A 14,151-nucleotide genomic window follows, 5' to 3' on the forward strand; every position below is an offset into this window, starting at 1 on the left:
CTAGTTGTTTCCCTAAATCAGATCAGGTAATGCTCATTGGACTGGTACAGGCAACTTTTATATCTCAGAGACAGCAGGGAATGGAGACTTGGGAGGATGGATTAAATGCCTTGATTCTGGTAAAAAAAAATTAAGGAGTGCAGCCTGGATTCACAAAGCAAAGGTATTTTCCACTTGTAGCCCTTCTCTACTTGGAGAAGAAAGGCTTTATAGATTCTCAGATGCAGCTATTTGTAGGGAACCATTACCTGGGTTCGATCCTTGGATTAGGAAGATCCCCTGGAGAAGGAAATGACTTCCCATTCCAGAATTCTTGCCTGGGACATTCCATGGACAGGGGGGCCTGGAAGGCTACAGTTCCTGGGATGTCAAAGAATCAGACATGACTGAGCGACTAAGGCTTTCACTTTTCATTGACTTTTGCTACTCTCACTCTTCTATGCAGAGTGGGTATCAGTAATAAGTATGCATTTTACATAAATATGGATGTTTCTGCTTAATAGCCTCATAAATCCCCCAGTCTCAGGTTTACTGTAGAGAACCACTCTAAAGCATCCTGCATCATGGCACTGGTGAGGGGCCAGGGGCAAATCCTCCCTGAGAAATAAGCAGACTAGTGGGTCGTTAGAAAAGGGAGAGTAAGAGGTCTCCTCTCAAGTCTTATGGAGTCTCCTAGGAAGTAGTTGACCCCCGGGAGGTCCAAGTGCATTTGTTCAGTGAGAAACCAGTGTGGACTAGAAATTATGCCTAGCTATTCTCTTTTATTACTCACTCATCCAACCACTCACTCAGCAGTAGTTTTGCTGAGCATCTACTATGTGCCAAGATTTTTAGATGGATGATCTCACTTAATCTCTCAACCAGAAGGAGAGTCTGTTATTTTAGGCATTTTATAGGTGAAGAGATGGAGATACAAAAAATGTTAATATATTTACTCAAGATTATAATAGTCTGACTCCAGAGTCCTAAGTCTCAGTATGTCTTAGTGGTTATTCTCCATATCCAATATGGCTCCAGATCCACAGAGTGCGTTTATCAAGTGGTAATGTAGATGAGTGAGGGGAAGAGACTTGGGTATGCCATTGTACATAAATTCAGGGATGTCTGAAATCCACTCAACCTTATTATTCTGCATATAGAGTCCAATCAATTGTATTTTTTCTATAGACAACACATTGTAGAAAAATCAAAGATGTATAAACCAGAGTTATTGGATACAAAGAAAGCATGACAGCAAATAATAAAGAGTATAATTGTGTGTTGAATTTCATGATCCAGACCTATGCTGTACAGTGTAGTATCTACTAGCTATGTGTGGTTATTTGTGTTAAAATTAAAAACAGCGAAGCATTCATTTCTTCAGTTAGCCACATATTGGGTGCTTAATGGTCACATGTGGCTAGTGATTACCATATTGGATAGCACAGACAGAAAGTTCTTTAGGACAGCATTGGTCCTACCTGAAAGTATTGGGAGTGTTCAGAACAAAGAGCCCACTAAGGACTGGAGTAATGAGAGAAGGCTTCCTGCAGGAGGTGGTGATGGAGCTATATAGACTTGCTGCTAAGTAAGTATGAGGAAAATGAGCAGCATATCTAAGAAAGCAGTTATACGAAGGCTGTTGATGCATAGAGGGGTAAGGGCAGATAGGTAGCTTGGTGTTAGATTAGGAGAAAAACTTGAGCCATGATTGTTTGGTTTTTCAAACCATTTCTGAAATGGTTTGGATATAATTATCTTTCTACTTCTATGCTGCATTTAGGCTTATGCCTTACAAAATGATGATTTGTTTATTATTATTCCATTGTTTTTGTTGTGATTGCTTCTCTTTGCTGAGTGTTCATGCTGTGTCTGCTAAAAACCTCTATCTGATCCCAAATCGACCGCACTCTAATGTCTCCTAAAATGAGACAGAGACATCTGTGAACACTCATCCTAGAGCCTTGAATCCCAAATGGGAGACTGGAAGAACTGGGATCAGTGAGTCTTGATGGGACTGTGCATGGTCTGAGAGTAGGAGACTCCCTACCCCTGGGCCAGCAGAGACCATGACTTCTTGGCCAGCTCCAAGGAGCTCAGAATGACATCGGGCCTCAAAGCTGGCTTAAAACTCAATAGTCAAAAAACTAAGATCTTAGCATTCAGTCTCATCACTTGATGGCTAACAGATGGGGACACAATGGTAACAGTGACAGACTTTATTTTCTTGGGCTCCAAAATCACTTCAGATAGTGACTGCAGCCATGAAATTAAAAGACACTTACTCTTTGGAAGAAAAGCTATGACCAAGCTAGACAGCATATTAAAAAGCAGAGACATTACTTTACTGACAAAGGTCCACATAGTCAAAGGTATGGTTTTCCCAGTAGTCATGTATGGATGTGAGAGTTGGACTATAAAGAAAGCTGAGTGCTGAAAAATTGATGCTTTTGAACTGTGGTGTTGGAAAAGATTCTTGAGAGTCCCTTGGACAATAAGGAGATCCAACCAGTTGATCCTAAAGGAAATCAGTCCTGAATATTCATTGGAAGGACTGATGCTGAAGCTGAAACTCCAATACTTTGGCCACCTGATGTGAGGAACTGACTCATTGGAAAAGACCCTGATGCTGGGAAATATTGAAGGCAGGAGGAGAAAGGGATGACAGGGGATGAGATTGTTGGATGGTATCACCAACTTGATGGACGTGAGTTTGAGTAAACTCTGGGGGTTGATGATGGACAGGGAAGCCTGGTGTGCTGTGGTTCACAGGGTCACAAAGAGTCAGACATTACTGAGTGACTGAACTGAACTGATGATTAAATGCGTATTTCATGGGCTTATACTAATGGCAAGCCAGGGATCAGAAGTCTCAGTTATCACCTTTGGTTGACATCCCAACAGCTGTGTACAATCTTTAACAAGTCATTTTTTCTCTTTTTCTTCTCCTTTTCATTCTGTGAACTGAGGGGATTGAACCCAAGTAATACTAGTGTCCCTTCCTTTTCTGACATGCAGAAACTTTTTGGTTTCTGAGCCTTTCTTTATCTCTCCCCTCTCAGGATTGTCTGAGGCTTCTCTCTGGGTGGGATTTTGAGGACACACATTCCCCTGGAAATGGACAATTTTCCCCTAAATTTTTAGAAGTTCTCAACCCATTTACAGTCAAAGAAGACACAGAGGTGACTTACTTCTTAAAGAAAACTACCTGTGTGTTTGCAGAAGCTGTGGCAGCTTCCTTCCCTGAGGCAAATCGAACTTTCTGGTACATTCTCTCCAAATGTCACAATTCAAGAGAAAAACACCTTTCCCCAGGAAGCTGGAGCAGCAGCTGGCCCTGCTTATTTGCTGAAATCATAAAAACTTCAGAGCTGGGAGGGGACTTGGACAGGATGAGAGATTTTATTCAATAGTATACATTTAGCAGAAGGTAATGAAGAAGCCCACAGCTTGGGGGCAGCTAGTGATGTTTCCATTAATGTTATTAAATATTAATGCGGTGCTTTTTCTCTTTGGGGCAAAGCAGCATGGCTGGTGCGCCTTCTTTAATTACTGAATCACTAACAGGTAGCAGAGCTGAATATTACTGCTAAAGATGGTTACACTGAGCAAGGGGCATGTGACATTTCTCTCCCTCATAAAGCTGCTTCAGAGAGCACCCTTCCTTTGAAAATTACAAATATTTCTGGGATTAACAGGACATTCAATAGATTTACTGCATAAAGCTATCAGGGGATTTACTGGTAGTGCAGGCTCATCACAGCCCAACTCCTTCTACAGGTAAATAATACTTTGAAATCAGATATTCAGTACTGTGCTGGAAAATATTTAACTACTGGCTCTCTGGGCTTCCCTGATAGCTCAGTTGGTAAAGAAGTCGCCTGCAATACAGGAGACCCAGGTTCGATTCCTGAGTTGGGAAGAGCCTCTGGAGAAGGGATAGCCTACCCACTCCAGTATTCTTGGCTTCCCTTGTGGCTCAGCTGGTGAAGAATCCACCTGCAATGCAGAAGGCTTGGCTTTGATCCCCAGGTTGTGGAGATCCCCTAAAGAAGGGAAAGGCTACCCACTCCAGTATTCTGGCCTGGAGAATTCCAGGGACTGTGTAGTCCATGGGGCCACAAAGAGTTGGACACAACTGGGTGACTTTCACTTTCAATTTTCTCAGGAAAAAAGAAGTAAATAAGCCCTTATTAGTAGTGATTGGTGATTGCTGTAAATATCCCCATGATATACGATTTCATGCTGCCAACATGACATCACTGAATGAAGAATTAGGAAATACAACATGTATTTCTACTATACACAGGTACACAGACATAAATGACTTCAAGAGCATCTAATGATTATATCATGTCATTTTACAGGTAGTATTTATTGCATAGAGTAATAATAAATGCAGCATAATAATGGGGAATTTCTGTGTTTTAGGTATTATCTTTTGAATATAAGTAAAAATTTTGTATACATTTTAAATCATTATTTAAACTCTATTTAACAACCTTAACTAACTCACAAAGTTCCTGGAATTTTAAGTAGGCTTTCATGGGCTGTTAGCAGCTGGTACAATACTAAGTCCATATGAACTCTCAGGGGGAAGATCTTCAATCATTAATTGGGAGGCATGGCAAAAGATTACCTTGACAAACATGTCCCATTCTCCTTTTCTTCCAGTTTCATTTAAACTCACCCTGTTGAAGCTGGTCTTGAGCGTCACCTTTCTGTGTGGCCATCTGCAATGACTCCAGCTCACACTCACTCCGCAGGCATGTTTTGCGCTCCCTGGGATGCTCTGTGGTACACACTGGGAAGTTAACCATGGGCTCACAGTCTCCCTGCAGAAATAGACCAATGCAATGGGATAATTAGTGTGATTATTTTAAAATGCAGTGCTTCTGCTGCTGTTAAGTCGCTTCAGTCGTGTCCGACTCTGTGCAACCCCATAGATGGCAGCCCATCAGGCTCCCCCATCCCTGGGATTCTCCAGGCAAGAACACTGGAGTGGGTTGCCATTTCCGTCTCCAACGCATGAAAGTGAAAAGTGAAAGTGAAGTTGCTCAGTCGTGTCCGACTCTTAGCAACCCCATGGACTGCAGCCTACCAGGCTTCTCCATCCATGGGATTTTCCAGGCAAGGTTACTGGAGTGGGTTGCCATTGCCTTCTCCAAAAAATGCAATGAGAGTACCATTCACCCACTAAATATTTGTTCAAGACCTGCAGTGTCCTTTTCTAGACCCTAATATTGCTGAACAAAACCAACAGAAGTAACTGCCCTTTTTAGCCTTGGTGTTTCCCAAAATGGTGGAGCCACAAAAATTTGGTCTCAGAAAGCAGGGATGGCTTCATCAGGCATAGCTATTGAATGATGCTTAGGAAACTGGCTAATACAGAAAAGGGTAGAGTGCTTCAAAAGCTCCGGGGAATACCAAATACAAAGACAAAGAAGGTTGAAAGATTGGTCTGAGTTTGGTTTGGAGGAAGGTTGTGAGAAGTAGGGTGGGATCAAACCCAGCAGATATTTATATAATCTCATCCGTCAATTGGTACTTCTAAACTGTACTGCTTCATACTGTATTACACTGTACTCTGCTTCAGACTGTATTCCTCTGTTCTTTTGTTGGATTGGAGTCATGGTGTCTTCGTCTCTCCAAAAGACTGAAAACCCCTTGAGAATAGGAATGATGGCCCTTCTTTCACAGGACAAGGCACATATGTAATAAATAAATGCAGAATTAAACTTCTCTTCCTCTCTTCCTTTCATTCCTATCCTAGTTGCCCGCATAGACAATTTGCCTCTATTTTCATTGATATTTAATTAAATCATGTCTCAAAGAACATGGGAATAGAAAAAGAAAGGGGGAGTGAGTCAGGAAAGAGTTATTTTCCTGTTGTTGCATGTTTCATTAACACTCAGTGAATTGACATTCAGAGGTCCTGATTGTCTGCCATGTCTGTGGGTTTCGGGAAACCCTTGGATGCTTGACTTAGAAAGACATGACTTCTGCCAAGTGAAGCCACCTTCAGTGACCTGGGGTTGGTTGTAAGAGCAATGCCTACTTTCTTACTCTTTTTCTACCTTGGCATTTACAATTCTGGGAGTTTTATAAAACCTCAAGAAGTAAGGCAACACCATTTACATTTCCAGTGGGAGCCCTCCTCTCACACCACACACTGGTCTGTGACTCCCTCATTTTGGAGTGCTGAGGGAAGAAGGGGATCATACCTGACCTTTCTTCATTTTATTATGGCTCGTGTTTTACAAAAACATGGGGAAGAGCTACAGTCTAACTTTTGTGGATTTTTTATTTGTTTGTTTCCTAAAGGAAACAGGAGGCTTGTGTTATAAATAGTTGGGGAAAGTTTGAATGCAAATGCAAATGTGTATATGTGTTTGAGAGAGAATTTCCAGAAAAAATGAAGATAAAATTAATGAAATCCATTTTGGAATAATGTGTAGAACCATATCACATAAATAAATCTTTACTTGTAAAATCATCTTCTTGATTGTCATCTTTTATTTCAGTAAATCCACTGTGACCCAAAATATGCTTTTAAGCTTATGACATCCCTCACACCCACCCAACCTAGTGTACCTTACACATTCATACATTTTAAACCTGGACTCTTCATTTGCTAATCCACTATGTCTTCTGTACACTGGACTCCAAATGACTGAGTCTGAAAATCTGTTTTCAAAGCATGAATTTTGCTCCTACTGGGAATATTTAAAGAATGTGTTTGGCTTTGGGGATGGTTAGAGAGATATATTTGTGTTTATATGTGTTTGTGGGTATTTTCACATTTGTGCATCTACAGCAGTATTCAATGTTTATTTTCTGGACAGTGACTATGGCTATGAGAGACATGGAGAGAGCCAGTGTGTCCCTGCTTTCTGGTACAATCCAGCATCTCCATCTAAGGACTGTAGCCTTGGTCAAAGCTACTTTAACAGTACTGGGTAAGTAATTTACCTGAAGGAACCCCACTCACTGTCTTCCTATTTCACTATTCACTAGGTTGGAATCAGAGGAGCATTGCTACTGAAGCAAGAAAGAACATAGACAGAGTCTGTTTATAGCAGGTGGCTTCTGAAGAAAGTCAAGGGGTTCTTTAGCTGAGACCTTTTTTGAACATAGAAGAGATTTCTTATTACCCAGATTTCAATACCTTTTGCTATTTGCCTCTGAAATATCATAGCTGTTATTTTAGTCAGGTCTTCTCTTCTGGAAGGAGATGCCACCATGTTTTCCAGACCCTGATAGAAATAAATTAACACAAGTGGTGTGCAGATATTATGGTGCTCTTTAGTGATAGATGAGCTGAAGCTCTTGTGGACCAATGATGGAAACAGAATGGAAAGTCACAGTCCCATCCTGGGAACTCCTGGAATAAGAAGCTCAAGGCACACTTTCTCTAATTGTCAAATTATGTATGTTTCTCTTTTTTGTTACTTATTACTTCCTCAGATGCTTGAAAAAAAATTTGCCATGATTTGTTGTCTTTCCCCTTTACTTTGCCATTTCCGTGACCAAGTACAGATTTGGAAAGCAGATTGGTGGCTGAAGACAGTGTTTTTACAATTTTTATGTGCTATGAATCACCTGGGGATCTTGTTAAAAGGCAGCTCCTAATTTATGCGATCTACAGTGGCATTGAGATTCTTTATTTCAACAAACTCCCACACATTGTTGTCTTTGCTGGTCCCAGCACTCATCTTTGAGTAACAAGGGACTAGAATCCAGTCTCAACTCTTCCAGTGGATGGATCTTCTAACGTCTCACACAAGTTACTCACCATCTTATTATTTTTACTTTACCTGTTTGTAAAATAGTGGCCAGAGTACTACCTGCATAACTGATGTCTAGAGAGAAGAAAAAACATGATGGAAGAGATGTATCAGGTGGTCTGAGATACTCTGAGAAGTATACAATATTTCAGCCAAATATTTGGTTCTTAGGGAGCTATTCTTGGGATCTGAGCTGAGGTTTAAGCACTGTTGACATAATTTTATTGTAGATGACTGTCTTGGAAGTTAAGTCACTCAAACTACAGATCCTGCAGAGTGAAATTTAAAGACATGAGGTGTTGGAGAATAAAGTGCTCTGAAGTTTGAGGAAGAGAAATGTAACAGGCATATATGACCAGTTAGGCCAGGGGTCAGCCAGAGCACACCTGGACATAACAAGAAGGTAATTGCATTAGGGCTTCTGGTATGATCATGTGATATGTGGACCCAATTTTAAGCAAGGTCCGTGTGCCAAAACCGCTAACAGCCAAACAAATAAATCAAGAAGATAAAAGGGAAAAACTACTATTTTTTTTTTTAAAGGTTCTCTAAAAATGCCTACACATACCTCTAGGTTATTTAGATGTTGGCTTCTATTACAAATCATCCACCAGCTGGCCATAGTTAAAGAGCAAGAGTGGATGATATGAAGTGTACATTAAGATGTGACATCCTCCAAAATGTCTATCACAGGTAAAGCTCAGGATATTCTAAATGAATAAAGGTCAGCAAGAAGCTATAGATTACAAAAATTTGATTATATAGACCAGTACTAATTGAAAGAACTCTACTATGAGTCACATATATAACTTAAAAATTTCTAATATCCACACTGAAAAATATTTTAAGTGAAATTAATTTAATAATATATTTTACTTAACTATATATTCTTATCATTTCAGTGAGCACCACTAACCACATTTTAAGTGCTGAGTAGCCACAGGTGAAAAGTGATGAGCGTATTAGACAGGGCAGCTCTGGACCCGCTGTGAACTCAGTTGACAATTAAAATAATATGTGTCTACAAGAGGATATACTATAAGTTCACATTAGCAGTAACTACATATAACACTTGATTGACATCCTCTTGAGATCTGATGAAGATGTTGGGCTAGTAGTTCAGCAGTATGTGGGGGTCAGGGAGAGACACAATATCAGGTACAGTGGAGGACCAATATCATTCATACAGAAATTTGCTTTCAAGGCCACCAGAAGAAGGCAACGTGGTTAGACTGGTTAATTACTCCTGACACGCAGAGTGGAAGAAGATGTGGTGTGAGGATGACGATGAAGATGGTAGTGGTGTCTGTGGTGCATTTAATTTATGTGGTTTTACCAGAACATTGATTTTATGCAGCTTTACAGATAGTGATATGCCTGGAAATAAAGTCCATCATGCAGGTCAGGGCTGTGGGCAAGCTCTTGCCTTGGCTTCACATGCTTGGGTCAGTGGTCAAGAGAGATGACATGTTATCACCATGCCCAAAGATGCTCTTCCCTTAGAAGGTCACTGCTGATGGGGAGATTTTCCCATGCCGGCTTCTTCTCTGAGACAGTTTTACCACAGCAGGATCAAGCAGAGGTTTCACACTTGTGCTTCTGGTCTGGTATTAGCGATGAATGGGAAATGAAATATTAGCAAGGAGAGAAAATCTGCTATAAAAGAGTCCAGTGGCTCCAGAGTAAGAACTGGTAGGCGTTAGGGGATGCGATGGTGTCCTGAGGGTCAAGGGAAGACAGGAAAAGGCTTCCTGAGTAATCAGAGTTAGAAGAAGGCTGATCTTCTAGCTGCTTTCTGGCCTCAGGGAGGTAGGAACAAGTGTCTCCCTCACAGGGAGAAGAACCTGCTTTCTTGCTTCCCTAGACCAGTGGATCTGCCACCTCCTGCCTCGTGCGTGAGTCAGATATTGATTTTTCTTGGCTGGTTTAGACACTGATCTGATCCGTGGTTCACCAGGTAGGATCGATAATAGTGTTTAAAGAGCTGCTCTTCCTGAGATGAAGGGATAGCGGCTTCTCAGCATTTGTTTAGCTTCCTAAATGGCTGTCTTCTCTGGGACTCAGATGTCAAGCGCAACTGTGTGGAATCTCTGTCTCACTCTTGCTTTCTTGCACACTCTACCATACGTGCTTCACACGAGCACACATACATGTGATAAACCACACCACTGACAATGATCAATACCCTTTAGGTACCGGCGAATAGTGTCCAACAACTGCACAGACGGCCTGAGGGAGAAGTACACCGCCAAGGCCCAGATGTGCCCTGGAAAAGCCCCTCATGGCCTCCACGTGGTGACGACCGATGGGCGCCTGGTGGCGGAGCAGGGACACAATGCAACCTTCATCATCCTCATGGAGGAGGTAGGGAGCTCTGAGGTCAGAACTCACAAACGGGTCATTTCCCACATCCAGATGGGAAGGGAAGAAAGATCTTGTGTTCCCACTAGTCCTTAAATCAAAGTCAATAGTGAGAGGCAACACTTGTGTGATAAGATGGAAGGGGTAAAAGAGGGCTTGGGATGTTTAGGGACCCAGTTCCCTTCATCCCACAATACAGACCTAGGCCAAAGGGGGTCCCCTTGTCTCTGAGCAGGTGCAGATCTGAATATATTCTTTGAGGTACCCCTTTAGGGCCTGCACTGTTGAAGGACTCTTAATTATCATTAGACTGTATACTATAAACATTGCCAGAATGGAATTCACATTTCTCCTGTTTGTTCCAGGATCCTTATTTTTTTCTTTTACCCTTAACCCCACTAATTAGAAAAGCCCACAAGACTTCTAGAGAGTCTTGAAAGTATGAGTGTGAGGATGGGGGAGGGTGATCCCAATCCTCTAAACTTATTTTTCTAAAGAATGTCATATGAATTGACTTTCCATCAGCTGCCTGCTCCATTAGTTCACTTTTTAGGTCATTTGCAGTCTGGGGAGCAAAATCAGACTGTATTCATTCATTCTGGATAGAATAGCTCTGCTGTATGCGTCTTTGCTTCCTATATGAGCTGTTTCATCTGTTTCCAAACCAGGGAAGTTTTCAGGCACTCCTTGCTGAGGCACTGGGCAACGAAGTTTGCCTGATTTACAAAACCATCTATATTTAAATGCAAATTACTATGTGCTCTTGAGATCTTGGAAAGAGACCAAAGCAGGCCAGGAGTGTTTCTCCACCCCCTCATCCCCTAACTGTGAATACTTTAGAGATCTTTAAAGTCTGGCCTGGACAGTGAGGGCTCCTTATCCTGGGTTGGCAGTTTCTTTAGCCTTCATCCACCCTGGGTGCTTAAATTAAAGAACTTTAATATTTAGAGGAGGTCATTATCACATTCCCACTAGGGAGTTTCCAGGATCAGCTCTATTAAAACCTTCTCTTGAATGGATGTGAAGAGCCATGATCTTATCCATTTGAATTGCCTTCAGTTCATTTCCACTTTAATTTATATTCATAAACTCAAGGGTAGTTGACATTGTGTTGGGGGCAAGGTAGCACCTATCAGTATTTTACTCACATCTGAGTTGCCACGGGGGAAGAGACAGTGAAAGTGTGATGAATGCACATTCACTGGGCAGGAGAATTGGCTCATCATTCCAAAATGATGTATTTCTCTTTTTTCTTCTCCATCAACAATCTTTGTAAATAAGCAGAGAAACTTGATTCTTCTTTTTCATCTAGAACCCTTATCTTATGGTTAGGTTCAGTTGAATTTATCCAAAGTGTCAGTCCAATCTAGTGGGATGAAGTACAAGAAAGTACAATGTACCAAAGTACAATGAAGTACAAGAAAGGGTGGGGTTCAGTATCAGCTCTTAGGAAGCTAAGGATCAACTTCGGATGACGGCAAGATGCACTCAACTAAACCACTGACATCACCACTTCAGGTGAACCTAGGTGGCTCTTGGCATCCCTCGAGGCAGAAATACCTGTGAGCTGAGATGGTCAAAAAATGCTTCAGGGAAGAGGGGGCTTAGGCAAGTTTAGGGAAACCCACGATCAACAGAGCACAGGTATATTTTCAGCTGCTATGCAGTATTTATCTGTAGAATGGAGATAATCATCTTTTCTCACAGTTATTTTGAAGGTGGTATTATATAATATGTGCTAAGTGATTAGCATAATGCTTGGAACCTAATGATAAATACTAAAAAATAGGAAAATTTTAATAATAGCATGGTGGTTGAGAGTACTGACACCAGGCTACTTGGGTTCAAAACTTGGCTCTTTCACTATTGGCTACAGAGACTTTGGTCTAATTCCTTTATTTCTGTCCTTATTTCTAAAATGGGAACAGTAATACTTTCTACATTTTAGAGTTATGAGGGGACTAATTGCTTTGAACTGAAAAGAAGTTTTATCAGTGTTAGCTGTTAGTACTACTATTATTATTATCATGAAACAAGAGAGGAACAATTAATGTGTATGAGAGCGCGAGGGACGCCCTTGGCTTCCCCACTTCAGAGCTTCACAGAGGCTCCACCTTCTCTGTAATTGCTAATATCAGCCACATCGGGCTACCTGAGTTTGGGCATACAAGGGCAGTAGACCCATAGTACCTGTTTGCAGTGCCCAGTAGCTATCAGATAGGAGTCTGATGTTTGTGTTGAGAGTGTTTCAGGAGGGTGTTTGGGGGAGATTCAGGCCTCAAGGGGTGATGCCGAAGGCAGAGGACCAAGCATCAGAGAGGAGTCGGGCTGGACCATGGAAATGGACCCAGGCCAGCTGCTATTCCCCTTTGCAGGGTGACCTCCAAAGGACAAACATCCAGCTTGACTTTGGGGACGGGATTGCAGTGTCCTACGCTAATTTCAGTCCCATTGAGGACGGCATCAAGCATGTGTACAAGAGTGCAGGCATCTTCCAGGTGACGGCCTATGCGGAGAACAGCCTAGGCTCAGATACAGCGGTCCTCTTCCTGCACGTGGTTTGTAAGTAGCTTGAGCCACCCCTCTGCTCCCGGTTGACTACTTCTTCTGTTCAGACTTCCTGAGATCCCTCGCTGAGCTGGAATTGGTATGACTACTACCACAAATGACAGATGTGAGTTCATCCGTGTTGGCGTTTCATGATGCTGAAGTAGACGGACTATTTTGAAAGTTTGGAAAGTGTTACCACCTAGTCTCTCCTTTTCAGCTCCACTCTGTTCTGATATAAGTGTGCGCATGCAAACACATCTTCAGGTAAAAGTCTGTTGCATTGGAGGCTGCTAAAATAGAGCAAGAGAGAAGTCATCTGGTTCCCAGCCACAGGCTCATTTTCAAGCTACTCTGAGTGAAGGCGGCACAAATCAAAGTAAATTGTTCCCTCTGTTGAAATAGCCAAAGAAGGATTAAAGAAACACATGCCCAAATTGTTTTAAATGTAGAACTGAACACATAAAATAACTTAATTCTTACACCCAAGGTTACTTCAAGTTTATCCCAGATGTAAATAATTCTAAGAACTCCCCAACAGTTTTGTTGTCCTAGAATTTGTTTCATGGTTGTTGGCTGTTGCTTGAAAAGTGAAAGTGTTAGTCGCTCAGTCGTATCTGACTCTTTGTTACCCCAGGGACTGTAGCCCATCAGGCGCTCTGTCCATGGAATTTTCCAGGCAAGAATGCTGGAGTGGGTAGCCATTCCTTTCTTCAAGGGATCTTCCCAACCCAGGGATTGAGCCCCAGTCTCCCACATCACAGGCAGATTCTTTACTGTCTGAGTCACCAGGGAACACACCAAACAGTTGAAGTTCCAAAGTAGTGTGTTAGTCCTGGATGTATTTTCTGTCTTCGATATCCTGGAACTTGACTTAGATAAATTGAAATAAATAAATTTAAATATGATTTAAAATGTTGGGTTAAGGAAATGTTGTTTTGGGACTGTTATTGGTTTCCTATACTTCATAGTGATAATCATGGGTCTAAGGACTACTGTAGTTTTTACTTATATACCCCACAATAGTTTAGAGGCTATGCTATATCTGATGGTCTTCTCAGGTGGCTCAGTGGTAAAGAATCTGCCCGCCAGTGGAGGAGTCACAGGAGATGCAGTTTCAATCCCTGGGTTGGGAAGATCACCTGGAGGGGGAAATTGCAACAAAACTCCAGTGTTCTTGCCAGAATAATCCCATGGACAGAGGAGGCTGGCGGACTGCAGTCCATGGGCTCTCAAAGTTTCAGACATGACTGAGCGATTGAGTACACACACTCATACATGCTACATATGGTGAAAATTAAATGCTTTAAAAGAACCTAGGTGAACATAAGAGACACTTTTTCTATTAACAACTCAGTAAAAATATAAACAACCTACACTTAAAAAGTCCCTGGCAAACAGTGACCTAGCTGGTCTCCTAGCGTTCTGGTTACACTAATAGTATAAGGACCAGCAGCCATGAGGGAAGTGCATGGAG

The 14,151-nt window shown here is 41.8% G+C and overlaps 1 protein-coding gene across 1 annotated transcript in view; it reads left to right on the forward strand.

Annotated features, from left to right (window-relative positions):
• SORCS3 (sortilin related VPS10 domain containing receptor 3) overlaps positions 1 to 14,151 on the forward strand; it is a 545,070-nt gene that overhangs the window by 492,071 nt on the left and 38,848 nt on the right. Inside the window, exons 17-19 of the mRNA XM_061163158.1 lie at positions 6,825 to 6,938; positions 9,959 to 10,130; positions 12,503 to 12,689. Of these exons, the coding sequence (XP_061019141.1) occupies positions 6,825 to 6,938; positions 9,959 to 10,130; positions 12,503 to 12,689 (473 nt within the window). The remainder of the gene's footprint in view (positions 1 to 6,824; positions 6,939 to 9,958; positions 10,131 to 12,502; positions 12,690 to 14,151) is intronic.

The sequence above is a fragment of the Dama dama genome, chromosome 15 (assembly GCF_033118175.1).
Source record: "Dama dama isolate Ldn47 chromosome 15, ASM3311817v1, whole genome shotgun sequence".
In the NCBI taxonomy this organism is placed as follows: domain Eukaryota; kingdom Metazoa; phylum Chordata; class Mammalia; order Artiodactyla; family Cervidae; genus Dama; species Dama dama.